Source organism: Psammomys obesus, unplaced genomic scaffold (assembly GCF_907164565.1).
Source record: "Psammomys obesus unplaced genomic scaffold, mPsaObe1.curated_primary_1811, whole genome shotgun sequence".
Taxonomy (NCBI): domain Eukaryota; kingdom Metazoa; phylum Chordata; class Mammalia; order Rodentia; family Muridae; genus Psammomys; species Psammomys obesus.
The window spans coordinates 30,281,024-30,308,755 of record NW_026592890.1 but is presented as its reverse complement, the minus strand read 5'-3'; the positions used below and the strand labels follow the sequence as shown (position 1 = coordinate 30,308,755).

General features: G+C 39.8%; 1 protein-coding gene across 1 annotated transcript in view; it reads left to right on the top strand.

The window, feature by feature from the left end:
- The first annotated feature begins 619 nt into the window (after nucleotides 1-619).
- The window catches only part of Frk (fyn related Src family tyrosine kinase), a 119,011-nt gene continuing 91,898 nt past the window's right edge, over nucleotides 620-27,732 (top strand). The window contains exon 1 of the mRNA XM_055616021.1: nucleotides 620-1,520. Coding sequence (XP_055471996.1) covers nucleotides 1,156-1,520 — 365 coding nt within the window. The 5' untranslated portion in view covers nucleotides 620-1,155. The remainder of the gene's footprint in view (nucleotides 1,521-27,732) is intronic.

The following is a 27,732-nucleotide window of genomic DNA, read 5'->3' as shown; positions in this document are numbered from 1 at the left end:
GAGTCAGAATTAGTGCGGACCTGAGGTCTAACTTCAACAAGCAGAATCTCTACAAATATCTTTATCAGCCAATCACCTAGTCTTCCTGAACGTGCTTGGGTGCTTGTGTTTCAGAAACAGCAATGTGAGGGATAGGGAGTGAGATGTCTCTGTGGGAAAAAGTAGCCTTTCGGGTTCTCAGCATTTTACTCAGCTGCTTTCCTACTTTTTCAGAAACTACTGAGGCTATTAAAATCTATTCTTGGTGATTAAAAAAAAAATGGTAGCGTCTCAATGGCTTTTTTCCAATTGCCCCACGTCTGGCAGCACATAACTAAACATCCAGTTTTCTTTTTCATTTCTCTTCCAGGATCAAAACAATCCTGGTCTTATTTGTGGGGAAATAAATCTCTGCCCTGCATTCCGTGTAGGGAATAGAGTAAGACAGAGAGCCATCTGGGCTAGCCTGTTTCTCTGGAGTATGTGTTTTGGCTGCTTTAAAAGTCTGGCTCCTTGGTAAGGGGGCTGGTTTATCCTGGGTGTGGAAGGAGGGAGGGGTGAAGCTGGCCTGGGAGTTCCTTTTAGAGCAGACAAAAAGAAACCAGGAAGTAAGGAGGAATTATTACAGTCTGTACAGCTCAGGATGTTAGAGGCGATAACCTCCACGGCCTGGTTATTCATTAGCAAAAAGGAAAGCTCGGGGGAGCGCAGGGCTGGTGCAGCTGCAGGCTTGAAGCAGGGTGAGAGCAGCTGGAGCAGGCCAGGCCGGAAGATTTTGCCGGGAGTTAGGATCAGTCCTTCTCTAACTTTTTCTTGGGACAGAGGGAGAGGCGGCTGTTCTTTGTTCTCAGATGTCCCTCTAAATAAAACCCTTTTTATTTTTGTTATTGTTGGGGGCCCAAGCAGTCAGGAAGAAGCACCTTCCCACTGGACCTCCTGCCCAGTCCCCTCTTAATTTTGCCCCGGGGCAGCAGCTACAAACAGAAAGGCAGCTGTGAGTGTGTCTTGGCCAAGCCCAGATCTGCTGGAGAGATCCGAAGCAGGGATTCTTCATTTCGCTCAGCTCAGTATGGTGAGTTGCAGCTGATTTCGAAGCTGCCTGGTAGAGGAAGACAGTGGATCTGTACAGCGTGTGGGGAGAGGGACATCCTCTCCCCGACTCCCAGCCAGGACACCATGGGCAGCGTCTGCATGAGACTCTGGGCATACCTGCAGCCTTTTCTCCCCTGCTGGTCCCAAGAAGCAGACAAGTCAGTGGTGATTGAGAATCCAGGGGCCTGCTGTCCTCCAGAGGCTCCCAGATCACAGGAGCCCGAGAGAAGCCATGGCCACTATTTTGTGGCTCTGTTTGATTACCAAGCCCGTACTGCGGAGGACCTGAGCTTCCGCGCAGGCGACAAACTCCAAGTCTTGGACACTTCTCACGAGGGCTGGTGGTTGGCCAGACACTTGGAGAAGAAAGGAGCTGACTTGGGTCAGCAGCTGCAGGGCTACATTCCTTCCAATTACGTGGCAGAGGACCGGAGTCTCCAGGCAGAGCCGTGAGTATCACAGACCACATTTTGTTTCTCCGTTCTTTGGGGACTGGATGCTGAGCTCTCCCTCCTTCCTATCCACGGCCACTAAGTCCATGGCAGATCGGTCCAGTGCGGGAAAGCACTCGTCAGAAGCCACTAACTGAAACATGTCTTTCTCGCAAAGTGAGAGAGAACAGGGCCGGTGTTATAATGACTTTGCTTACAGTGTGGAAACCTACAGTCCATTTAATACTCCCATTTGCCTTATTTTAAATAAAACTACATTTTCATTTATGGGCAATCACAGTTTCCTCAAAACTTACTTTCTATTCTAAAATCTGAGGCTTCTTGTTTAGTTAGTGTTAACTTTCCAAGCATTCCAGACTAACGCTACAAACCCCACAGCTAACGGCAACCATTTCCATTCTGGTAGACTCCCAAATGGGCTTACTTACGTAGATGATACACAACTACACAATAGTAGTTCTTCTGGTGAAATCAAAACAGAGAAAACTTTCTGGGAGCTCCTGGGTGATAAGGTGTACTCTTCAAATCATGACAGCTTTTGGTTGTTAGGACTAAAAACTGGCCAGGTATAGAGAGCAATATTTTTTTTTAAATTTTATTTTTCTTATTAGTTACATTTTGTTAACTCTGTGTCCCAGCTGTATCCCGATCCCTCATTCCCTCCCCAACCCCACACTCCCTCCCCGATCTCCTCCCTGCCCCTTTCCAAGTCCACTGATAGGGGAGGACCTCCTCCCCTTTCATTTGACCCTGTTTTATCAGGTACCTTCAGGGCTGGCTGCAAAGTCCTAGAGAGCAAATTGTAACAAGTAAAGTAACGGCAGTGTTTCTTCAGAACAGTAGATAGACGTTTCATCCTTAAAAATGATTTTATAAATGAGCCTGATGATGAGCACACCTGTTGTCATTTGTTGTCTCGTTCAGTTTTCTATCTCTGATTGTGGTGCTTAAACAGTTATCTATCCTTGTAAAGAAATGGGCCACTAGAGGTTACTGAATAAATCTGGTTACCACATAGTATGACAGTAATCAGAAATGTCCCCCCCAGGCTCCGGTTTTGTTTTCTCCAGCTGGTGGCACTGTGTGGGAAGTCTATGGAAACTGTGGGCGGTTGTATCTAGGTGATGGACAGGCCTTTGCAGACTGTCCCCAGCCTTTACCCTCCATCGTACTCCGTGCTTACTGCTCTGCCAGACTCTACGTACTGTCAGTCTGTCGCTCTCTCTTAGTCACTATGCCTGTTCTCCCATGATAGATGAAAACCTTCAGAAACAATGAACCAAAATAAATATTTCCTCCTGAGAGAGAGAGAGTCAGAGCCGGAGATAGAGAGAGTGTGTTAAAGTTCATCTTAGTATATGAGTAATTCCTAAGGTTTAAAGTGGCATAAAAGAGGAAAAAATTATGAAATTATTTAAGCCACATTCCTCCCCTCATCCACGCATTCAAAGAGCAGGCATAGCTGTGGGTATGTTATGGGAAGTGGATCAAATGTAGTTTGATATGTAGGAGCAGGATTAGGGAGTAGGTGAACATTCAAGGTTGGTGATAAGTTCCAATGAAATCTAAAATAGGGAACAGCTTCTGGGAAATAGGCTTATTTAGAGATCCTCTCATGTTCTCACATAGAGATTTTTCTTCTTTCTGATTGCTCTCTTTTATTATTATTTTAATATGATATTTTTATCAATTTGTTGAGAATTAGGCACTGTTTAATTTGATCATATCCACTCCCCCTCCCCCACAATTTTTGTTCCTTTGTGAGCTACACCTCTCTTGCTGTCCCAGGAAACAGAATGGCAAGGAACAGCCAAGGGCCACTGCTGCTGGGTTCCAAACTTTAATATTTCCAAGGGAAGAACAGTTTGGTGATTTATGAGATTTTTTTTTCCTCCAACAAGAACCTAAAATTAAGAAGGCTATAATGTGTGCATAACTAGACATTAATTGACTTAGACTTGTGATGAGCAGAATTGATATGTAATCAAATAGGAACAGCCCTTAACAGGGCATGGTGGTGCACTTCTAAAATCTAAGCAACCCAGGTGACTGGAGGAAGATTGATACATGTTTGAGGCTATATTGAGCTACACGGTGAACACAAGGCCAGCATCAGACACAGAGTAAAACCTTGCTTCAAGGAAAAAATAAACAAACACCTGAATGAACTCTTCATTTCTGTGGTAGTCTCGATCTTCTCTCACTTAATTTCCTATAGAGTGGGTAATACGTGAGGCACATCTAAACAGAAAAGAAATACCTTTTTTTCATCCCCTAAATGCTTAGTTTTATGCATTTCCTAATACTTTCTTTCTGTGTCAAGCATTATGAGTATTTTACATTAGTGTAACATTATCAGAACAACACTTTAATGTTAATATTTAGTGCCTTGAATTCATGATATACCAAGGTGAACACACTCTGGTTAAAAGGTGGGGCACAGTGTCTGGACTAATTTGGATTGTCTGTCTAGGAACACAAAATAAAGCAGCTAAAGTATTACTTTCAATTCACAGGGTTGGTCGATAGCCGAGAACTCTCTTTTTCACTTTCCACCTAATTCTAGCCCTTTCCTCTTGGAGTTGGTTATCAACTGTGTTTCTCTCACTGCTAACTCAGGTCTCCATAGTATGTTTCCCTATACACTCTTCAATAGAAATAGGATGTCGAAAGGTGCTTCCACTCTGTCTTTGCCAAGACAGGATGCCTGTTTCCTTCCAGGAACACAGAGAAGTTTCACCCAGGTACCTGGTTTCTTGTCACCATGTGGCTGAATGCTACAGATTCCTGAAAATACTTCCATTCTCCTAGTAAGTGATCATAGCAATTTTCAGAAAGAGGATGTTCAAGAGACTCAGACAGTGTTTATTACCAAAGGAATCATATAAAAAGTTTTAATATCTTCATTGATGTTTTCAGCCTATGTTTAAGTTTTCCTCTGAACACTGAAAATTAATCTGGTTAATTGAGTTCAGTAAACAGAACTGAAGAGAAATTGTTGTTTGCACTTTCTTCGTGGATATAAGTAGGCAATGGGAAACCAATGAAAGAGGATTCATCTAATCTCTAATTATTTAGTTCAACATATAGTAGTGTTTATTTGCTTATTTCTTTATCTTGACTTTCATTAGTAAGGAAATAATGTAAGCACTTCTGCAGTTATTACTACTGGGGTAAATCAACTGAAGGTTTTGTCTTGTTGAACATCCACCCTCAACTTTTTTGATACCTGGAACTAGAGATGTTATAAGCACCACACTATTGTTAAGACAAACTGTTGTACTAATGGATTATTTCTACACTTGGACATTCTTTAATTTTCCTGAGAATCTTACATTAAGTGATACAATGGACCAGTTCTTAAAGAATTTTGTTTCTGTGAAGAACCCTTGAATGAATTCAAATTCATTCCTCAATCCTCTTATAGACAAGTGCTCTTCTTCCATATTTTTCAATCCAGAATCCATCAAAAACTTTATACTTAAGATCTTGTTACTCAGAACTCCTTTAGAAAATATTATTTGATGTTTTTAAAGACAGCCAATATGCTAGTTACTATGTCTTAAAGGCTTGGTTGCCAGGTGGGGATTAGTGGGAGATCCTTAGGTCACAGGGACTATGTCCTCTAAGACTGTTGGGGCCTCAGTTTCCTCCCCTTTCTTTGCTTTCACCATGTGTTTTTTCTACTATGTGCCCACATGTGCTTTCTTGCTGTATCTGAGGTCCACAGCACTGGGATCAACTTGGTCTTGGTCTAGAGCCTAGATAATTATGAGCATTTCCTTTTTAATTGTTATGTGCATGTGTATGCATGTGTGTGTGTACAGGTGTGTATGTACATGTATACATTTGCATGCGAAGGCCAGAGAACAATTTCCTCAGCTACTGTCCACTTTGTTTATAGGACAGATCTTTTACTGCTCTGGAATTAGCTAAGCTAGCTCTCCAGCTAATTCCAGGGAGCTGCCTGCCCTATTTCTTGAGAGCTTGGGTTATCAGTGAATGCTACTATTTTTCATGTAGGTTCCAGGGATAGGCCTCAGATCTTCATGCTTACAAAGTCTTGGGTCCCATTAGTACAAAACCAAACTCAACAGCAACAAAACAAAACTAAACAAAACAAACAAAAATCAAATCCCTAGAGTAACTTCTGATTTTTCGATTAATTTTTCGATTAATTCTATCTTGTTGTCTCATACTCTTGTATATATTCTTACCTAAGAATCACCTGCTGTGTCTTGTGACCACCCATTCCGCTAGGAAGAAGACTCAGTGAAGTCAGAGAATCCCTATTTGCTATGCTAGGTGTATAACTTGGTTTTATGTTTTTAAGTGTCTATGAAGCATGTAACATTTCTCTTGCCCCCTTAGTCTGAGGTTTGCTTACTGTGGTATATAGGAGGGCTAGAGGAGCCCCAGGCCAGCGGAGTCTCTGGTTCTTGTGGTCACCTGGATAAGAAGCAAAAAACTGTGTGAGAAACCTTGCCTTTTACTCTGCTTCCCTCTTTCCCTTTCTCCTCCTCCCTGCTTTCCTTTGTTGCCTACATACTACTTTAGAGTCTACCTTTAAAAAAAAAGCAAGAATCAGCATTTGTAGTGTTTTAATATTTATTAATTTATTTTTAATGTGCCTGAGTGTTTTGCCTGCATTGTATGCAAGTGCACCACAAGCGAGCCTGGTACCTTTGTAGGTCAGAGGACGGCACTGGGTCCTCTGGAACTGGAGTTACAGATGGTTGTAGGCTGATGTGTCGGTGCTGGGAATAGAACCCTGGTCCTCTAAAAAAGCAGCAAGTGCTCTTAAATTCTGAGCTAGCTCTCTAATCCCAGTATTTGCAATTTGTAATTGGTAGTTGATACTTACAGGGTAAAAATACTAGAATGAAGTATGAAAATAATGGATTTTTTTTCTCATCCTTTCAAGATATATGTTGCCTCTTGTGATCTTTTTATAGTACTGAATGAGAGTTCTCTTAAAATGTTATATAATCTATGGCCATTGCCATTGTCTGCCCTGAAGTTAGTAGCTTGGAGGAATAAAATGGATATTTTCAGAAATAGTATCATGCTGTCATTTTAGAACAGAGTGAGGCTTCACTGGTTGGTGCGTTGAATATTATTGAATTTAGTAATTATAAATAGAAAATACACACAGTAATCTCAGTCATTTTCAATGAAGGGGTCAGTTAATTTCTTTCTTACTTGGGATATGAAGCCAAATTTTGAAAATTGCATTAGCTGAAGATAATTAATGTAGTTTCAAAACAGAAGTTTATTAATGAACAAATGAAGAAAAAGGCTTCAGAATACTTGTAAACCACACTGGCAAAATAAACTTTAGCCCTAGTGAGTAGTTAAGTCACTCGAAAATCCGCAAGGACGCTAATCATATAGTTGTTCTTTGTCTAGGTTATTTCTTTCCCTTATGCTTGTTCTCAGGGAATAGTAAATGTACACATGTTGAGATGAAAATAATAGATTTGTGGATCTTCCCCCAAATGAAATATATTTAAATATTATAATTCTAGAAATCAACTAAAAAAGAGGTTTATATGCACAAATTCAAAATACACCTTAAATACACATATGGTTGTCTATGAAATAAAGTGTTTTTGATGAATCAAAGCTATGAATTTAGGACCAACATTTTAAATTAGACATATGAACAGTTAGACATCATGAAATCAATTGGGAGTATATATCACTAAATGACTGTGTCACTTCTGTATTCACACTCCTTTACTTAATTAATTAATAAAAAAAATCCAGTTAAATAATTAATAGAGGAAAGACTTGATTCTATGAATCTCATTATACCTTTGAGAAGTATTGATGTATTATGGTTTAGAATCATTAAGATGAGTTGGGAGTTATCTTTTCTACAAAAAGCAACACAGTTGATAATACTTTGGAAATGTCGCTTAGTGTGTTTCATTCAGGAATGTTTTCTATTTATCAAAAGAATTGATTTCTTGTTCTTTTCAGATTTTCAATAAATTACAAACAATAGGAAATTCTATGTGAATGGGATAAATCATAAACTATGAATGCTAAAGTTGAGTCTTAAAGAATAGATCCTAAATTTCAGCTTGGTTGAATTTACTTTTTGGTAACAACAGTTTATTGGACACCTAGGAAGCTTTTTTTTTTTTTTTTTTTTTTGTCCATATGACTTCATTTGACATCCTGGCTTGATTTTGTTGATGTGTCCTGATCTTTCTTTTTTTCCTTTTCCTTCCTTCCTTCCTTCCTTCCTTCCTTCCTTCCTTCCTTCCTTCCTTCCTCCCTTCCTTCCTTCCTTCCTTCCTTCCTTCCTTCTCCCTTCTTTCAACTAAGAGGTAAACATATCACTCATACACAACCTTGTACATAGTAAGATAAGGGCTAACTATTCCCCATACTTTCTGATTTGTCTTGTGACTAAGAAAGAAAAACAAACAAACAAGAATTTGTGTCACCTGACTGAAAAAAATTCCTTTTGGATTATTCAGTTTCCAGTATTACAGTAACAATCTCTATTATACATAAATCTTAGAGCAATACTTTGGTTCTTCTGGAAAATATCTGAGTGAGGCTAAAGCATTGATGAAATAGAATTTTAATGGAAGTGTAATACTGGTTGTTTCTTTTTTTTTCACCTACACTATTATATACTTCATGACACAGGATCTGGATTTCAGTATGGCGCTATCACTTACCTGTGTAAACTTGAGCAAATCATTGATAGCTCTATGTCACTTTCTCATATGAAACATGGGAATAATAAGGATAACCTTTTTCTCAGGATTCACTCTATGACATGATATTGTTTGAAAAAGTGTGGTGTAAATAACCTCTCCATTGTAAGGGTTTAATACATGTTACATATTATTTACTTGGCAACCTCTTTTGCACTTCTATCCCAATGGTTCACTCTTTGTAAATTCATCACTATTTTAGTCTAGACTCATAATAAATGTTTTCTATAGCAGGAGTCCTACGCTGAGAACCTTTTGGTCTTAGACAGTTCAATGTGGTCCCTCATCTGAAGGTTTGATCTTCAGACAGGCTATTCCATTCTGTCTTCCCATAATGCTCCTTTCTCTTTGTTACTTGATGTGGTGGAATTCGCTGTATGCCCTGTCCTCTCCAGTCCTGTTGTAGCTTCCAGAGTACTGAGAGTTTCTGCTTCTAGTCTTTCCCATTCTTTGCCATTGTGGACACTTTGTTTGCTGCAGAACTGTGAACTTGGGACATGGGTGGTAAGAAGTAGAGCCATTATCTTGCCTCTGCCCTGAGCTTAGCATATGTGTAATAAGACCAGTTGGGTAAATGAACAATTTAGTGAACACTACTGCAAATTTCAGGGTTTTTTTTTTAAAGAACAGCTAAAATAGTGACCTGTGTGAATTATTTTTTTTTAAAACCTATTAGAAGATCTATATTAAGGGCATTAACCTTACGTATCATCACTGTGAGTTGCTCATACCTTATTTTTTTTTTGTTGTTGTTAGATTCATAGTCATAGTAGCATAAACTCTAACCTCCAAAACAAAAAGTTTATGTAACCTATCCCCAGATTAACAGATACTTTTTTGTAATATGGAATGAATATAAAATCAAGAAGAAATGATAACTCTTACGGAGATAACATATAAAAACCATATGCACACACACACTAAACTATACCTTGGTTATATTCAAAGTAAAGGAATTGCTAGGCAGAGCTTTAAAATGGGAAGCAAACCAAAACCCAATTTACAAAATTAATGTTGTGGGTCAGACTTGTAATTTCTGTTTTTATGGTCAACATATATAATTTCAAATTAGTATGTTTATGAAATATTTTTCAGCTTATATGTGCTGAAAGTTGACTGGAGTAGATAGCAATAGAGTTTCACGGTTACATTATAAACATTACCAAACAAAATAATTCTATCTTCTTTTTGCTAATTTTCTTGCTAATTAACTGCTACTTTCTCTACAGCCTTCTCCCTGATTTCCATTTTTAATGGAGTCTTTAGCACTTCTTAGCACTGAAAGCACTGAGCTGCTTTCTCCAGGGAAGGTAGTTAGGCAGATTAATAGTAGCTTTAATGGTGTTTCAGGGCTCCTTATAGCTATTTTCCCAAAGCCTGCAACTTTAGTATTAGTTTATGTGGCTGTTTCTTTGAAGATTAATGGAACATCAGAATTTTGCTAAAATGCATAGATGCAAATATAGATCATGTGATCTCTATTACCTACCTTAGTGCTTATTTAGCTAAATTCAGATAGTACCACCTGTGTAAGATCTTTCTGTTACGCCATGCTTTCTCTAGAGAGATTTTTTCAGCTAGATGTTTTTCTATTTAAAAAATGAGTTAATTTGCATGTCGAAGTCTGTAATGTTTATATGTATATTTATAGTTCATATGATGATTTATAATGCCTTCAAGTTTTGAAAAAAATTAATAAGAGACTTTTTCATGATTTCTCTGCATTTTTTGAGAGAAAAATGAAAAGCATAAGTCAAGGAATGTAATTACTAAGAACCTCTGAACTTCAGGTCCATAGTAATTTGAAAGGAATTTTTAGAATCATATTGAGAAATATTTCTACTAACACAAATGTTGCAGAGGTCACTGGCGGCTTGATTTAAATGGTTCAGAGGAATTTCACATGGTTCTTCTGAAGGAGCAGTATATTGATGGATGTCAGGTCATTATAATGCTATTCTGATTTCATTTCTGAATATTAATTATAACATATTGACATACTATGCCGTGAGCTACTGCTCAGGAATCATTTCTGGAGTGGCCTGTGGTATTTCTGAGTTGTATGATTTGAATGCTTTCTCCTTAATCTCTGAATCGTTTTTGATTGTCAAAGGAAATTATTTCTAAGGGACTCAACAAACACTTTGCTTGTGTTCTCATTGTAGGAAAATTTTATAAGCCTGGCACGGTGGTGCATGCCTGTAATTCCAGCACTTAGGGAGGAAAAAGCAGGCAGATCTCTGTGAGTTTGAGGCCAGCCTGGTCTACAAAGTGAGTCTAAGACAGCCAAAGCTACACAGAGAAACCCTGTCTTAAAAAATAAAATAAAATAAAAACAAACAAGTAAATAAATAAATGAAGTTTCAATGTGGGTGCTATAAAGAATTTTAAGAGAGTGATTCTTTTTTTTCAGAGAATTTTACAGTCTTAGGAAAAAAAAAAAAGTAGAGAATGTTATGCGAACTCCATTTAGCAAAAGCCCTCCAGTAGCGCACATCTGGAGTGGTCTGCCAAGAAAGAACATACCAGAAAGAAGACTGAATCATCTCAGAAATAGGGCATTAGGAAATGCTGCCATATTTGAGACTGCAGTTTTGGTAAGTTTGTAAAGTACCGGGGCTCTGGTCTGGACTGGAGTCTATCAAGAAGTAGAGATGCACATGTTTGGCCGTCAGTAAATGTTGATATGGAGGCAAAGACTATCTAGAGACTGAAGACGCAGAACTCACCCAAGTGAGCCAGGATACATCGGTAGTTGGTTGTTCGTGTCATTAGACAATGTCTGTGCTTTTGTGGATGTTTAAATATGATTATATAGTGACGTGATCCAGGTTTCGTCCATCATAATCTCAAAGTGATAGCCTTAAGTGCTGGGCTAGCTTCTGAATGTAGGGGCTTCTTTTTAAAAGGGTCTTGGGATGGACAGATGCTCGTTTATGCCATATAAATAGTTCAAAAATGTCATGTTGTACACACTTGAGACAATATTTGTTTAATGCATGAATGAAGAAAGCAATACATGGATGAATAGGTACAGGAAAAAGAATTCAGTTTTGATTTGAAGAGAATCAGACCTTTCAAGGTTCTACTCACATGATCTTCTTTCTAAAGAAGTCTTTATTGAAAGGATTCATAATCTGTTTTTCCTATAAATTTGCATTTATTGCTAATAAGTTTCATTTGAGAAGGTTTCCATTGTATTATGCCAAACACACTGAAATTAGCTTGTATTGTCTTTTATCGTAGAACATTCACCTGAGATGGGCATTTTTTTTTTATAACCACTTTATAAATGTGGAAAATAAAGCTAAGTAAACTGTTTAGTAGGTTGTTATTAGGACTTAATTTTTATTTCTGGGACTAATTAAAACAGAAAAGTAGAGAGGTGAGCAATCCTATAGCATGATGTAGGACTTGAGGGCAGAGGAAATAATGAATATTTTTGTGCTTCTTCAAAGTACTAAGCACACAAAACCAATTTAATTCTTATATGATAACTCTGTCTGGAAAGTTTTTCGTATCACTGTTTTTAGGGCTGGAAAATTGAAACTAAATTAAATAATTCTAGAGTTGTCTTATCTGGTGAGTGGTAGAGGTGAAAGTAAATTAGATACAGAAAAGCAGAAAGGGACTGGAATTAAACTATGATTTTAAAACAAGTGAAACATTGATTGAAATATTAACTTCTTATAGTAAATTTATTTAATACATCAATTTTGGATGCAGCGTTTTTAAAAATATGCCATTAATTAGAATACAATTTCATCCCTTTCTTACTTTCCTTTGACATTCCAACTTTTAAGTCACAGTAAGATATCTTAATAGAAATGTCTAGAAGAACTCCAGAAACAGAAAGATCCATACCGAAGGGCAAGTTAGTTCTGTAAAGATGGATCTTGAAGTCATTCATATGGAGAAATTATAATGTCATAGAAATGTAAGAACCATGGAGTGCTGTTATCTTTATAAGGCTTATAAGGACAGTAGAGTAAAAACCCAAGGAAAAAAAGGGAGGCAAAGACAAAATCTTTAGAAACATTTGTAGTCACCTGAGCAAGAGTGATATGTGCAAATTTTAATAAAATCCCTTTTTGGGTTGTGTATAACATGTCCACACTCTTTGGCAACCTCCTGCCTCACTAACAACTGCCTCAATCAAGATGACTTGACTTGTTTTGTTCTATGGAATAGTAGTAAGTGTGGCAAGAAAAGAGACTTAGGAGTTTATGAGTTAATATTTGCTTTCTACTCTTAAGAGTTCTACAAGTATTGTTCACAAAACAGAAGCCAACCTCCGTGAACTTTAAAAAAAATGTGAAGAGCTCCTTCTGGTCAACCTGTCTTGCCACCTGACTGAAGACCAATGATTAAGCCCAGTTAAGATTAGTGGAGCCCATCCTAAGTAACTAAACTTTACTTTGTGAGCTAACTAAATGGTTGTTCTGAATCAAATGTAAGTAAAGCAGGAAGAAGAAAATGGAAACAATGGACTCACCAAAGTAGATAAAGAAAGGTCAAGAGAACTAGAGAAAAAGAAGTAATGGCCACTGACTGGTGACAGCATGCAATAAAGATATGGACTTACAAAGGAGCACTGAGGGTTCAGCCTTGGACTCTGTACTGGGTGACTTAGGCCTGTTGACTCATAGTAAAAGCATTATATGAGACTTAGGTCAATCCAGAGAGTCAGCATTAGGGAACGCAGAAGTCACAGGGTCAGTGGAGTCCAGTTGCTTTCACCTCTAAGCAGAGTTTGCAGTGTCTTACCAGACTGTTTGGTTAAAGGTTTACAGTCGTTGTCCTGTCTCTAGGATGTCTTGAGAGCTATTCAGCATTGTGTAGAGGATTCCATATTTGGCAGCTGAGACAGAATGAGAACAGGAAGAGGATGTATTTTTTTTTTTTAACCTCCATCAGCTTGGCTGTCCCAAAACCTTTTGAGAATGCAGTAGGGTTTTCTGATTGTATAACCCCCTCTTAAGGCCCATATTGTGGGAAAAGTGTACTCAGTGCTACATCTTGAAGAGAAGCAAAAAACAAACAAAAACAAAAATGAAACAAAAATCCAGATACTACTTTGAAAGAATTTTGATTGGTGCTACATTAAGGTGATGTCAGGATTGGAGCTTGTTTGAAAATAATACCAAAACAGGTTAATAACTTTAAAAGTCCTTAACTATATAGTAATATACCTTGCCTATACATTGGAAAAATTCCTTTTCTGTGATATGCTAGTTCAGACTATTAAATAAAAAGAATGCTCTCAGAGCCACTTTTTCTAGGAAGCTTCTACAGGCCTCTGCTTTCTGGAAATCCCTGGGGACTGAGTTAGGTCTGTCCTGGCTTTCTACTCTGGCATGCTATCACTGCCTCGACAGCTAGGATACAGTGGATGTGGTGATGTTTCAGATAAGAACAATATAAAGAGTGACTCAGTAGCTTCTCTCCCTGTGTTATACAATAGCTGATAACAAAGCAGGCCAAACTAGTTTTGAGGTTGACTCATTGGGCTCTGGGCTCTGTTTTAGCAGAAGGCTGCCTTAGGGAAGTAATAGGTTACAAAAATGAGAGGTCAGAGCACTGACTTAGGTTCTGGTAAGGTAATTGGAAGCAAAAGATGTATGTGACATTTAGTGGAGGCTAAACAATCACATTAAATGAGTTTTCATGTTTGAAAGAAATTTTAGGGTTTAAAGAAACTCCTGATCCACTCTAAAGCCTAAAAATCTATTTCCAAAGTTAGGTAGTATTATTCAATACTCTGGCTTATTAATAACTTATTTTTATCTTTTAAGATAAACCTGATAAATATGAAAGAGTACGTGTAACTTCTAGGGAATTTTTGAACTAATGATTGATAAACATCATTGCCAGCTTATTCAATGTGCATTACTAACAGGGGCCCTTAAGGTTCTCCTCCTCCCAGACCCAGAGCATGATGGCTAGCTAACAGGCTCTGGGTTCACTGAGAGACCCTGTTTCAGTGAATTGCATGGAAAATAGGTGAGAAAGATACTTAGTGTTGGCACCAGGCTTTACATACATACATACTCACACATGTGCATATGGACCAGAACATGTGTTCCCACATACATGAAATATGCATACATATACACATATATACATTCACATCACACCCATACACATGTGAGAAAAAATTTCAAGAGGCTATGTATCTATATATGTACAATATATTAATGTCATTAAATAAGTTAAATAACATATTGTGTGGATATTTATATTTTAGAAAACTATAAATCAAAATAAAGTCACAGTGAGTAGATTGCTGTTTATTTACTTGAGTGTACACTACTCAATATAAATAGACTAAGAAAATGATTAGATGTTGAAGCTGGGTTTGTGGCTCAGTGAAACTCTGTGGTCCTGAGTTCAATCTATAACACTGGGGGAAAAAAAGCCAACAGCAAAAACCTAAAAGTAATTTAAGCATAAAATCAAAGGGTGGCAAATCTGATGACCATAAATTTAAACATAGACATTGTAACCAAACAGGAAGTACATGACTCTACCTTTCCAACAATATTGATTTCACCAAATGATTCTTTAATATTATATTCCTAACATGAGTAGGAAAAAACTAAAGTCAGACAACTTTGCAGTTTCTGATGTCATTACACATAATGACTTTTAAGATTCCTGTGTCTGCATTCTGATGCCAAAGGCCCTTGTCCTGTAGACCATGAATATTTTAAGATTCTAAAGGCCCAGTTATATACCTTGAGATAGTTGATGAGCCTCTGAAATTATGTATGCAATTTGTGTGGTATGTCTAGAATGGGGTACTCAAGAAACCATATTTTTTTTTATTTAAATCTTTTATTTATTTTTTATTAATTACACTTTATTCATTTTGTATCCCCCCATAAGCCCCTCCCTCCTCCCCTGCCAATCCCACCCTCCCTCCCCTTTCTGCATGCATGCCACTCCCCAAGTCCACTGATAGGGGAGGTCCTCCTCTCCTTCTTTCTGATCTTAGTCTATCAGTTCTCATCAAAAGTGGCTGCATTGTCCTCTACTGTGGCCTGGTAAGGCTGCTCCCCCCCAGGGGGAAGTGATCAAAGAGCAGGCCAATCAGATTATGTCAGAGGCAGTCCCTCTTCCCATTACTATGTAACCCACTTGGACACTGAACTGCCATGGGCTACACCTGTGCAGGGGTTCCAGGTCATCTCCACAAATAGTCCTTGGTTGGAGTAGGAGTCTCTGGGAAGTTCCCTGTGTTCAAATTATCTTGTTCTGTTGCTCTGCTTGTGGAGTTCCCGTTCCCTCCAGCTCTTACTATTTCCCACTTCTTACATAAAATTCCATTCACTCTGCCCATCAGTTGGCCATCAGGCTCAGCATCTGCTTTGACAGTCTATACTGCAGAAGCTTTCAGAGGCCCTCTGTGGCAGGTTTCAAGGTGGTTTCCTGTTTTCTTCTGGCTTTCAGAGGCCCTCTGTAGCGGGTTCCGAGGTTGTTTCCTATTTTCGTTTTCTTCTGATGTCCATCCTCTTTGCCTTTCAGGATGGGGATTGAACATTTTAGTTAGGGTCCTCTCTTTTGCTTAGTTTGTTTAGATGTACAGCTTTTAGTGGGTTTATTCTATATTGTATGTTTATATGAGTGAGTATATACCGTGAGTGTCTTTTTGCTTCTGGGTCAACTCACTCAGGATGATCCTTTCCAGGTCCCACCATTTACCTGCAAATTTCATGATTTCCTTATTTTTCATTGCTGAGTAATACTCCATTGTATAGATGTACCACAGTTTCTGCATCCATTCTTCAGTTGAGGGGCATCTGGGTTGTTTCCAGCTTCTGGCTATTACAAATAAAGCTGCTACAAACATGGTTGAACAAATGTCCTTGTTGTGTACGTGCGCCTCTTTTGGGTATATGCCTAGGAGTGGTATGGCTGGATCTTGAGGAAGCGCTATTCCTAGTTGTCTGAGAAAGCGCCAGATTGATTTCCAGAGTGGTTGTACCAGTTTACATTCCCACCAGCAGTGGAGAAGCGTTCCCCTTTCTCCACAACCTCTCCAGCATGTGTTGTCCCTTGAGATTTTCATCTTGGCCATTCTGATGGGTGTAAGGTGAAATCTCAGGGTTGTTTTGATTTGCATTTCCCTAATGGCTAATGAGGTTGAGCATTTCTTTAAGTGCTTCTCTGCCATTCGATATTCCTCTGCAGAGAATTCTCTCTTTAGCTCTGTTCCCCATTTTTTAAGTGGATTACTTGGTTTGTTGCTTTTCAGCTTGTTTAGTTCTTTATATATATTGGATATGAGTCCTCTGTCAGATAGAGGGTTGGTGATGATTCTTTCCCAATCTGTAGGCAGTCGCTTTGTTTTGATGACGGTGTCCTTTGCTTTACAGAAGCTTTTCAATTTCATGAGGTCCCATTTATTGATTGTTGCTCTTAGAGCCTGTGCTGTTGGTGTTCTGTTCAGGAAGTTTTCTCCTGTACCAATGAGTTCTAGGGTATTCCCCACTTTTTTTTCTAGCCGATTTAATGTGTCTGGTTTTATGTTGAGGTCTTTGATCCACTTGGACTTCAGTTTTGTGCAGGGTGATAAGTATGGATCTATTTGCATTTTTCTACATGTAGACATCCAGTTGGACCAGCACCATTTGTTGAAGATGCTATCATTTTTCCATTGTATGGTTTTGGCATCTTTGTCAAAAATCAGGTGTCCGTAAGTGTGTGGGTTTATTTCTGGGTCTTCTGTTCGATTCCATTGATCCACCATTCTGTTTCTATGCCAGTACCATGCAGTTTTTATAACTGTTGCTCTATAGTACAGCTTGAGATCAGGGATGGAGATACCTCCAGAAGATCTTTTATTGTAGAGGATTGTTTTAGCAATTCTCGGTTTCTTGTTATTCCATACAAAGTTGAGAATTTTTCTTTCCAGGTCTGTAAAGAATTGTGTTGGCAATTTGATGGGAATTGCATTAAATCTGTAGATTGCTTTTGGTAAGATGGCCATTTTTACTATGTTAATCCTGCCAAGCCATGAGCATGGGAGATCTTTCCATCTTCTCATATCTTCCTCTAATTCTTTCTTCAGAGACTTGAAATTTTTTTCATACAAGTCTTTGACTTCCTTGGTTAGGGTTACGCCAAGGTACTTTATGTCATTTGTGGCTATTGTGAATGGTGTTGTTTCTCTAATTTCTTTCTCAGCCCTTTTGTCTTTTGTATACAGGAGTGCTACTGATTTTTTTGAGTTAATTTTATATCCGGCCACTTTGCTGAAGGTGTTTATCAGCTGTAGGAGTTCCCTGGTAGAGTTTTTGGGGTCACTCATATATACTATCATATCATCTGCAAATAGTGATAATTTGACTTCTTCCTTTCCCATCTGTATCCCCTTGATCTCCTTCGACTGTCTTATTGCTCTAGCAAGGACTTCCAGCACTATGTTGAAGAGATATGGAGACAGTGGGCAGCCTTGTCTTGTCCCTGATTTCAGTGGGATTGCTTTAAGTTTCTCTCCGTTCAGTTTGATGTTGGCTATAGGCTTGCTGTATATTGCCTTTACTATGTTTAGATATGTGCCTTGTATCCCTGAACTCTCCAGTACTTTAAACATGAATGGATGTTGGATTTTGTCAAATGCTTTTTCAGCATCTAGGGAGATTATCATGTGGTTTTTTTCTTTCAGTTTGTTAATATGGTGGATCACATTGATGGATTTCCGTATATTGAACCACCCCTGCATACCTGGCATGAAGCCTACTTGGTCATAGTGGATAATATCTTTGATGTGTTCTTGGATCCGGTTTGCAAGTATTTTGTTAAGTATTTTTGCATCAATGTTCATAAGGGAGATTGGCCTGAAATTCTCTTTCTTTGTTGAGTCTTTGTGAGGTTTAGGTACCAAGGTGATTGTGGCTTCATAGAATGAGTTTGGTAATGTTCCTTCTGTTTCTATTTTGTGGAATAGTTTGAAGAGAATTGGAGTTAGCTCTTCTTTGAAGGTCTGGTAGAATTCTGCACTGAAGCCATCTGGTCCTGGGCTTTTTTTGGATGGGAGACTTTTGATGACTGCTTCTATTTCTTTGGGGGATATAGGACTATTTAGTTGATTTACCTGGTCCTGATTCAGCTTTGGTGAGTCAAATCGATCAAGAAAATTGTCCATTTCATTTAGATTTTCAAATTTTGTGGCATATAGACTTTTGAAGTAAGTCCTAATGATTGTTTGGATTTCCTCAGTGTCTGTAGTTATGTCCCCCTTTTCATTTCTGATTTTGTTGATTTGGGTGGTGTCTCTCTGCCTTTTAGTTAGCTTGGCTAAGGGTTTGTCTATCTTGTTGATTTTCTCAAAGAACCAGCTCTTGGTTTCATTGATTCTTTGAATTGTTTTATTTGTTTCTAATTGATTGATTTCAGCCCTGAGTTTGATTATTTCCAGCCGTCTACTCCTTTTTGGTGTGTCTGCTTCTTCTTTTTCTAGGGTTTTTAAGTGGGCCATTAAGTTGCTTGAATGAGCTGTCTCGAATTTCTTCTTGAAGGCACTTAGTGCTATGAACTTTCCTCTTAGCACTGCTTTCATTGTGTCCCACAAGTTAGGGTATGTTGTGTCTTCATTTTCATTGAGTTCTAGAAAGGCTTTAATTTCTTTCTTTATTTCTTCCCTGACCCAGCTGTCATTTAGTAACAAGTTGTTCAGTTTCCATGAGTGTGTAGGCTTTTTGCTATTTCTGTTGTTGTTGAAGTCCAGCTTTATTCCATGGTGATCAGACAGGATACAAGGGATTATTTCAGTCTTCTTGTATCTGTTGAGGCTTGCTTTGTGACCAACTATATGGTCTATTTTGGAGAAGGTTCCATGAGGTGCTGAGAAGAAGGTAAATTCTTTTGTGTTTGGGTGTAAAGTTCTGTAGATGTCTGTGAGGTCCATTTGATTCATGACCTCTGTCAGAGATATTGTTTCTTTGTTTAATTTCTGTTTTGTTGACCTGTCCTTTGTTGAGAGTGGGGTGTTGAAGTCTCCCACTATTAATGTGTGGGGATCTATATGTGGTTTAAATTTTATCAATGTTTCTTTTACAAATGTGGGTGCTCTTGTATTTGGGGCATAGATGTTCAGGATTGTGATGTCTTCCTGGTGGAATTTTCCCTTGATGAGTATGAAGTGTCCTTCCTCATCTCTTTTTATTATTTTTGGTTGAAAGTCTATTTTATCAGATATTAGAATGGCTACTCCTGCTTGTTTCTTGGGTCCATTTGCTTGGAAAGTCATCTTCCAACCTTTTACCCTCAGGTAATGTCTATCTTTGTGTCTTAGGTGTGTTTCTTGTATGCAACAGATTGCTGGGTTTTGTTTACGTATCCATTCTGTTAATCTGTGTCTTTTTACTGGAGAGTTGAGTCCATTGATGTTGAGAGAGATTAATGACCAGTGGCTGTTAGATCCTTTGATTTTGATGTTGGCTGTGTTCATGTTTGTGTGCTTGGTTGCTTTTTGTTTTGCTGTAGTAAGGTTAATTATTTCCTGTGTTTTCTTGACAGAAGCTAATTTTCTTGGGTTGTATTTTCCCTTCCAGTGTCTTCTGTAATGCTGGATTTGTGTGTAGGTATTGTTGAAATTTGTTTTTGTCATTGAATATCTTGTTTTCTCCGTCTATGAGGACTGAGAGTTTTGCAGGGTATAGTAGCCTGGGTTGACATCTGTGTTCTCTTAGGGTCTGCATGATATCTGTCCAGGCCCTTCTGGCTTTCATAGTTTCTGTTGAAAAGTCAGGTGTGATTCTAATGGGTTTGCCATTATATGTTACTTGGCCTTTTTCCCTTGCAGCTTTTAGTATTTTTTCTTTGTTCTGTATACTTCCTGTTTTGATTATTATGTGGCGGGAGGATTTTCTTTTCTGGTCAAATTTGTTGGGTGTTCTGTAGGCCTCATGTATCCTTATTGGCTTCTCCTTTAACTTGGGGAAATTTTCTTCAATGATTTTGTTGAAAATATTTTCTGGGCCTTGGAGAAGGGAGTCTTCTTTTTCCTCTATTCCTATTATTCTCAAATTTTGTCTTTTCATATTGTCTTGGATTTCTTGGACGGTCTGTGTCAGGAATTTTTTGGATTTCACATTTTCTTTGACAGATACATCGATTTCTTCCATTGTATCTTCTACACCTGAGATTCTTTCTTCCATTTCTTGTATTCTGTTGGTTATGCTTACCTCTGTAGTTCCTGTTTTCTTCCCTAAATTCTTCCTCTCCATTATTTCCTCCATTTGTGTTTTCTTTAATTTTTCTAGTTCTATCTTCAGGTCTTGAGTTGTTTTGTTTACTTCCTTCACCTGTCTGCTTGTATTTTCCTCTTTTTCTTTTAGTTCCTTCAACTCTGTCTCTTTGATTTCTTTCAGTGATTTAATTATTTCTTCTCTGAAGGCCACAAGCTGTTTGGCTGCATCTTCCCGTATTTCTTCACGGATGGCCCTAATTTGCTTGTCTTTATCTTCCTCCATTTCTTTACGGATAGCCATGATCTGTTTGGTTTTAACTTCCTCTAATTCTTTACGTATTTTATTTGTCTCCTCTATTATCCTCTTCATCAACATAGATGTAAGGTCCTCTTCTTGATTTTCTATTATGCTGCATTGTTCAGGGCTGTTCGCCCCTGGATGGCTGGGTTCTGGAGATGCCATATTGCTCTGTCTTTTGTTGGTTGAGCCTTTACGCTGACCTCTACCCATTGGGCTGATTTAGGTTTTGGCTGTTAGTTTCTGTGCTTCCTGGAGTCCTGAGGTAGGGAGTATCCCCTTGGCCGGAAGATGATTTTTCCTGAAGGAGTCCTTCTCTGATTTTTGGTTATGGTCACTGTATGGCCAGTGTTTCTCCAGAGATGCCACTGCTCACCTCAGGTTTATAGCCCTGAGTAGTAGCTGTGGTCTATGTTAGGCAGGGGGGGATCTCCTCTTACCCATAAAATTTCTCAAGACAGCTGCCCCACTGCTGGGTTTCTTGTTATAAATTTAGTGTGCTGCTGCTCACTAAATTTCCATGTACAGTCCTCTTGAAGAAACTGCTGATTCCCTAGCTATGGGGTTTTCTCCCAACAGGGAAACTCAGTCTGTTATCCTGGGGCGCACAGTTCTGTCTGAGAAAGTGGGAGGTGCACTCAGCAAGTCTCTGGGCCAAAGGCTGATTGCTCTGCTCTGGACCTGGAGAATGTGCACCTAGGTTGATTTGGCACCTGGGGGCACTGTTTTGGTCTGGAGGCTGGGTGCCTCACTCTGGACCAGAAGCTGTGTGTCTCTGTCTGGGATGGCGGCTACAGGCACTGCTCTGGTCCAGATGCTGTGGGTGCAGCCCCCCTGAAGGATCAGGGATTCCTACAGTTTTGGCAGTCCAGCCAGGGACAACTGGCCGATCCCTGGCACAGTATCTGAGGGCTGCTGTAATGGCTCTTCGACTCCTGCAGGTCCGAGGATGCAGCTGTGTGTCCCAGTGCCCCAGGGGAACGCAACAATGGCGGCAGAGCACAGCGCTTCTGCCTGCACTAGAGTCTGCGTGAGTCCAGGAAGTGTTTTGGTGCTGGGTGTCCTAAGCGTTAGAGCTGCTGACCCCCTCCGCTGGGGGTTTCCTCCTGCCAGAGACACGCAGTCTGGTGCCCTGTTGCCCTGGTGCCCACAGTTCTATCTGAGGCGGCGAATCACGCGCGCAGGCAGGGCTCTGTGCAGGCAGGCGCCTTTGTCCCTCCCAGCTCTGGGTCCGGGCTGGCTCCTGGGGCACCCGCGGAACCCGAGTCTTTTCCAGGGGATGTCTGGGTAACCTGGGGTCGGTCCCAATTGTTTCCTGCTCCGTGGGGTTATCTCTCGACTGGGAGATCCAGTCTATGGTGTTGTGGGCCCACAGTTCAGTCTGGGACCGTGACCAGATCGCGCTGGCGGGTAGCTCTGGGCTGGCGACCAAGCGCCTGGCGGAACGGGGATCTCTTCCGCGGTTTTGCCGGGTGAATTAAAGCTGATCGAATCCCCCACCGTGGGGTATCCTCTCACCTGAGAAACACAACCACTTGTGTTTTATGGCCGCGAGTTCTGATTGCTGGTCACTGTGCCAATCCTGCTGTGCTGCTCCTCAGAATGAGAGTCCTCCGGGCGCTGCCCCACCCACAACTTCTCAAGAAACCATATTTTAAAAGTACAAGATCTTGCATTCTGAAATTAGCATGGACTAAAGTTTAAAGTTCATTTTCCTTGAAAACTTGCTTTGCTTCATTATATCAGGTATGAGAATTTTATTATGCCCATGGTCTAAGTTGCCAAGAAGCTCAGAGTCCAATTATATACCTATTTGTAATGACTGTATTTGGCTTTAATGTGGCTTATTCTTGGTCCCACTTGTTTTCTTTTAAAAATATGTTTACAATTCTTCATCAATAGAAAATACATATGGAAGACTTTTTGGTATTATAATTCACTTTAATGTATAAATAACAATTATCAGTATAAAATTTATATTTTCAAATAAAAATAATTTTTATATGCTAATCTATATACTAATCAAAGTATGCAATTAAAAAAATTGGCTTTTTTAGTTTCTTTGAGAGACTATTACTTAACCAATCAGGGCAGGTTGCTTGTCTGTGGGCTGGAACTCCAGCCTTCTCTTCTTATCACCATGCTTTGCTGACCTTGAACTGATTGATTCTGCCTCCTGAGTCTCTTTCTTTCTTCCCTCCATTACATTTTCAATATCAATTGGGAACACCATTGTCTTCTGGAGAATTTGACATAACCGTCTCACCATTCTCTTTGCTTGTGAGTTTGTGCACATGTGGACTGCACTCCTTTGGCTTATCTCTTACTTACGGAATCAGGTAGGGAAGTGCTTTTAGTAGGGATGCTAAACCTCACTGAGAGCCAGTTCTGTTACAAGAGAAAGACAGTAATGAAGAAAACAGGAGGAATATGAGAAGGGCGCACAATGGCTTAAAACAAAGATGATGGGAAGGGCTGATGGGAAGATGACAGGAGTAAAGAAAGGACTCTGCTCAACAGCAGTGTAAGCAAATTAATAGAAGATAAGTTAACATTTAAGCTAAGCAAATAAAGCTGGAGTATACAAGGAAGTAGAGAGATTAAAAGAAGCGCCGGTAAGCAGATAAACGCATGAACTGGTTTGTGGGTGAGAAACTTATCCAGGAATCTGTGCCAAATAAGTCTGACAAATGTGGCCCTTCTAGCAGGGTGTGGGCTTTCAGGGAGGCCCAGGATTTGGTGATTATGCATTTTAACTGTATTTAAGACAACCCTGATGCTTTTGTGTTCAGTTTTTATGGAAGCATATATAGCAAGGAGATGAGCAAATTTTAACCCATGCTTGGTTAGCATGCCAAGCGAAGTATATATAATACAGGTCGCTGTCAATGACAGAGCTCTCATTTCCCTCGTTATTCTGCCTTCTTTATACCTTTCACTTAATCTGTTTGCCTGGGCATTGTTGATCCTTGACAAAGTGAAAAGAAAACTTACAGCATGTACCACCCCATTGTGTAGACAATGATAACAAGTGACTTGATGTACTTAAAAGTGCATTAGCTTACAGAGTGCATACTGGTGAATGCAAATCTGTATTGAAATAACTTTTTCTATCGGCTAATGGAAAATTGACCGTAGAGCCAAGGCATTAAAAACAAGAGAGATTTGTTGGGAATTAAGTAAGTTAATAGCTTTACTTTGGTACCCAAGGATTCAAGATATTGGAAAAGGAAAGCACAGATATACTAAGATGGGCCTGATTGTTTCCACTGGGGCAGACATGAAATACATGCTATTCATAGTTGAATACTCAAAGAAATGCTATGAAAGAAGTAAGAAATTCATATGTATAAGTAGGATGGAAAATTTCTTTTTGAGAGGTTAAACATAGATTGGAGATTTTTTTTTTTTACAAATTTCTGTACAATCCCAGCAAGTAACATGTCTGCTCATTTGTTTATAATTAAACATTATGATTTTTTTTCTTTATTAATTACACTTTATTCACTTTGTAACCTCCCTGTGGTTCCCTCCCTCCTCCCGTCCCAATCCCTCCCTTCCTCCACCCTCTGCATGCATGCCCCTCCCCAAGTCCACTGATAGGGGAGGACATCTTTTCCTTCTGATCCTAGTCAATTAGGTCTCATCAGGAGTGGCTGCATTGTCTTCTTCTGTGGCCTGGTAATGCTGCTTCCCCCTCAGGGAGAGGTAATTAAAGAGCAGGCCAATCAGTTCATGTCAGAGACATTCCCTGTTCCTATTACAGTGGAACCCACTTGGATACTGAACTGCCATGGGCTACATCTGTGTTGGGGTCTTAGGTTATCTCCATGCATGGTCTTTGGTTGGAATCTGTACACCTAAAGAAACTAATTAAGAGGGAGGACTCTTGCTAAAATGCTCAATTCCTTTCCAGAAAGGCAAAGAGGATGGACATCAGAAGAAGAAGGAAAGAGGGAACAAGTCAGGAGCCTGACACAGAGGACCTCTGAAAAGCTCTGCCCTGCAGACTGTCGATGTAGATGCTGAGACTTATGGGCAACCTTTGGGCAGAGTACAGGGAATCTTAGGAAAGAAGTGGGAAACAGTAAGATCTGGAGAGGACAGGAACTCCACAAGGAGAGCAACAGAACCAAAAAATCTGAGCACAGGGGTCTTTCCTGAGACGGCTAAACATTATGATTAATGGTTTACAATTACAAGTAGATGGATAGTCATCATCTCACATTCTTCTTTAATGGAGAAAATATAGCTTTTCTCCTTTCTCAAAGAAATGTTTTCAGCTGATTTGACTTTAAAAGTAACCTCTCAGAAGCTGATCTTTCTCAGATACAAAGGGACAACATCTCCTAGGAAATAGTGTTTGCTCCACAGTCCTGTGATGATAAAATCCTCCCCAAAGCATATTGTTTGTTTGTTTTTCTCATTTCTAACTGCATTGTTGCATCTTAGCTGGCCACTGAGCAGGCTTAGTGGTCGAGTTTTGAGCAGTGGGCATTATGAAAAGAATGATCACAGCTCAGTTTTTAAGCCTATATTTTAAGTTAGCTATTTGACATATTTTAGCAAATTTTGGTTGCCATGATTTTTGTGCCACCAGAAGGGAAGGGTACTAAAAATGATGAACGGTTTGAATTGATCCGGCAGACATCCAGTGTGTTTGCTGAGAGCAGCAGGAGTGGGCAGCGCCCTGCCTAGCCTGAGGATGTAAGCCTGTGCTGAGAGAGAAGGGCCAAGTAGCCCATTGCTGGTGATTTGTCCTAGAAAGAGGCTATGGCCCAGCCAAGGGAGCAAACTGATCTCATTTTCAGAAACAAAGCTAATGCTCAAACTTATTCTAAAAATAAAAGGCTGATCTCACCCTGTGGTTTCTGTTCTACTCAAATGCTTTTCCTGGGATTGAAAAGCAAAATTAAGGCTCTGTAGCTGAGCAGGCTTGATGGTCTGTGTGCTGTGGTCTGAGTGCGGCTGCTGTGTGCTCTGAGGGGTTTCAGGCGAGTTCCAAAGTCGCAACAAGGAGATCATCCTATGATGTATGTGAAGGTGTATTCTATGAACTGAGAACTCTCTAAAGGACTTGCAACATTCCTTACATCTGTATACCTTCTTTCTGGGGTAAATTCTCTTATGCCTAGTGAGGCATGAAAAGCTGTTGAAACACATTCCAGTCTCTCTCCAGTAAACATTCTCTTATGTCTGGTTAAATCTCGCTTTTCTCAGCGCAGACCTAACTGCCTGGGGCCTGCAGCCACTGAGGCTGAGCCCCAAGTCCTTTATCGGCAAAGGCCAGCAGTACTGTGTCTCGGAGCCCCAGATTCACGCACGGCAGCTGCACCATCCTCCCAGGGCCCGAGTCTGCTAGACGCCATACTAGCTCCGCAGGATCGCGATCACTGACAGTACGGCCCGCCCAATACCACAGTGACAGAGAATACGCTATATACTCACCAAAACCAGACAGAAACGCCATACAAGCTAGACACACCAGGCGCTGGGCCTCCGAAGCTTGGAGAGCAAAGTAAAGAGACCCCAGGACTTCCCAGAAAGCATCTGGACTAGCAACCCAGTCTCCAGTTACAGCGGGACTTTCTAACCTGGCGGCGGAGCAGCACTGAGCTGGCGGGGCACATCAGCCCTCCAGTTTAAGACTAACCAGGGCCAAACCAGAGAACAGAAAGGCTGGTTACCCCGATTCCCACTGACGTGACCACCCTGAAATCTCCAGCTGCAGCAAGACCTCATAACCTGGCAGTGACAGCAGCACGGAACTGGCGGAGCACATCAAAGAAGCAGGGCCAAACCAGAGAGCAGACAGCCCAGATACGCCGATCTCTGCCAAGTGTCCTGCCTGTACAGCTAGTCCTCAGCATACGCTAAGGACACGGGACCTCTCTCAACTTCCTGAAGAATTCTCCAGACTTGAGAGAGAGACAGTACCAGTCTGATCGGCTGAATCCAAAAACAAACAGGGAAGGTCTCAGATAAGCCAATGGCCAGGGGTAGGCGAAAGAACATTTCCAACATAAATCAGGACATCATGACTTCACCAGCAAACCCCAAAATCGATGGATATTCCAATTCATCAGAAGCACAGGAAAATGACCTTAAAGCCATGCTTGCTCAATTATTTGAGGCTCATAAGGAGGAAATGAACAAATCTTTCAAAGAGATGGCCAGTCAATTGGAGGTAAAGAAAGAAGAAATAGACAAAACCCTTAAAGAAACACAGGCAAACATAGCCAAACAAATAGAGGCACAAGTAGAGAAGAAATTAGTGGCATACAAAAAGGAAATGAACAAAGAAATAGAGTCCATCGTAGAGAGACAGGAATCCAAATTCAAACACATAAAAGAAATGGTGCAAGGCATGAAAACAGAATTAGAATCAATAAAGAAAACACAAAGTGAGAAAACTCTTGAGCTGGAGAACTTGGAGAAAAGATCAGGAACCACAAAAGTAAGCATCACCAACAGAATACAAGAGATGGAAGAGAGAATCTCTGGAGCTGAAGACACACTTGCAGAAATTGATACTTCTCTCAAAGAAAAAGTAAAATCAGAAAAATTCCAATCACAAAATATCCAAGAAATCAAGGATGCTATGAAAAGACAAAATCTAAGAATAATAGGAATTGATGAAAAAGAAGACTCCAGGCTCCAAGGTCCAGAAAATATTTTCAAAAAAATCATAGAAGAAAATTTTCCCAACTTAAAGAAAGAGATGTCCATAAATATACAAGAGGCCTACAGAACACCAAATAGACTAGACCAGAAAAGAAACACATCACGTCACATCATAGTCAAAACACTAAATCTACAGAACAAAGAAAAGATATTAAAAGCAGCAAGGGAAAAAGGCCAAGTAACATATGAAGGTAGACCTATCAGAATCACACCAGACTTCTCATCAGAAACTATGAAAGCCAGAAGGGCCTGGGCAAGCATCATGGAGACTCTAAGAGATCACAAATGTCAACC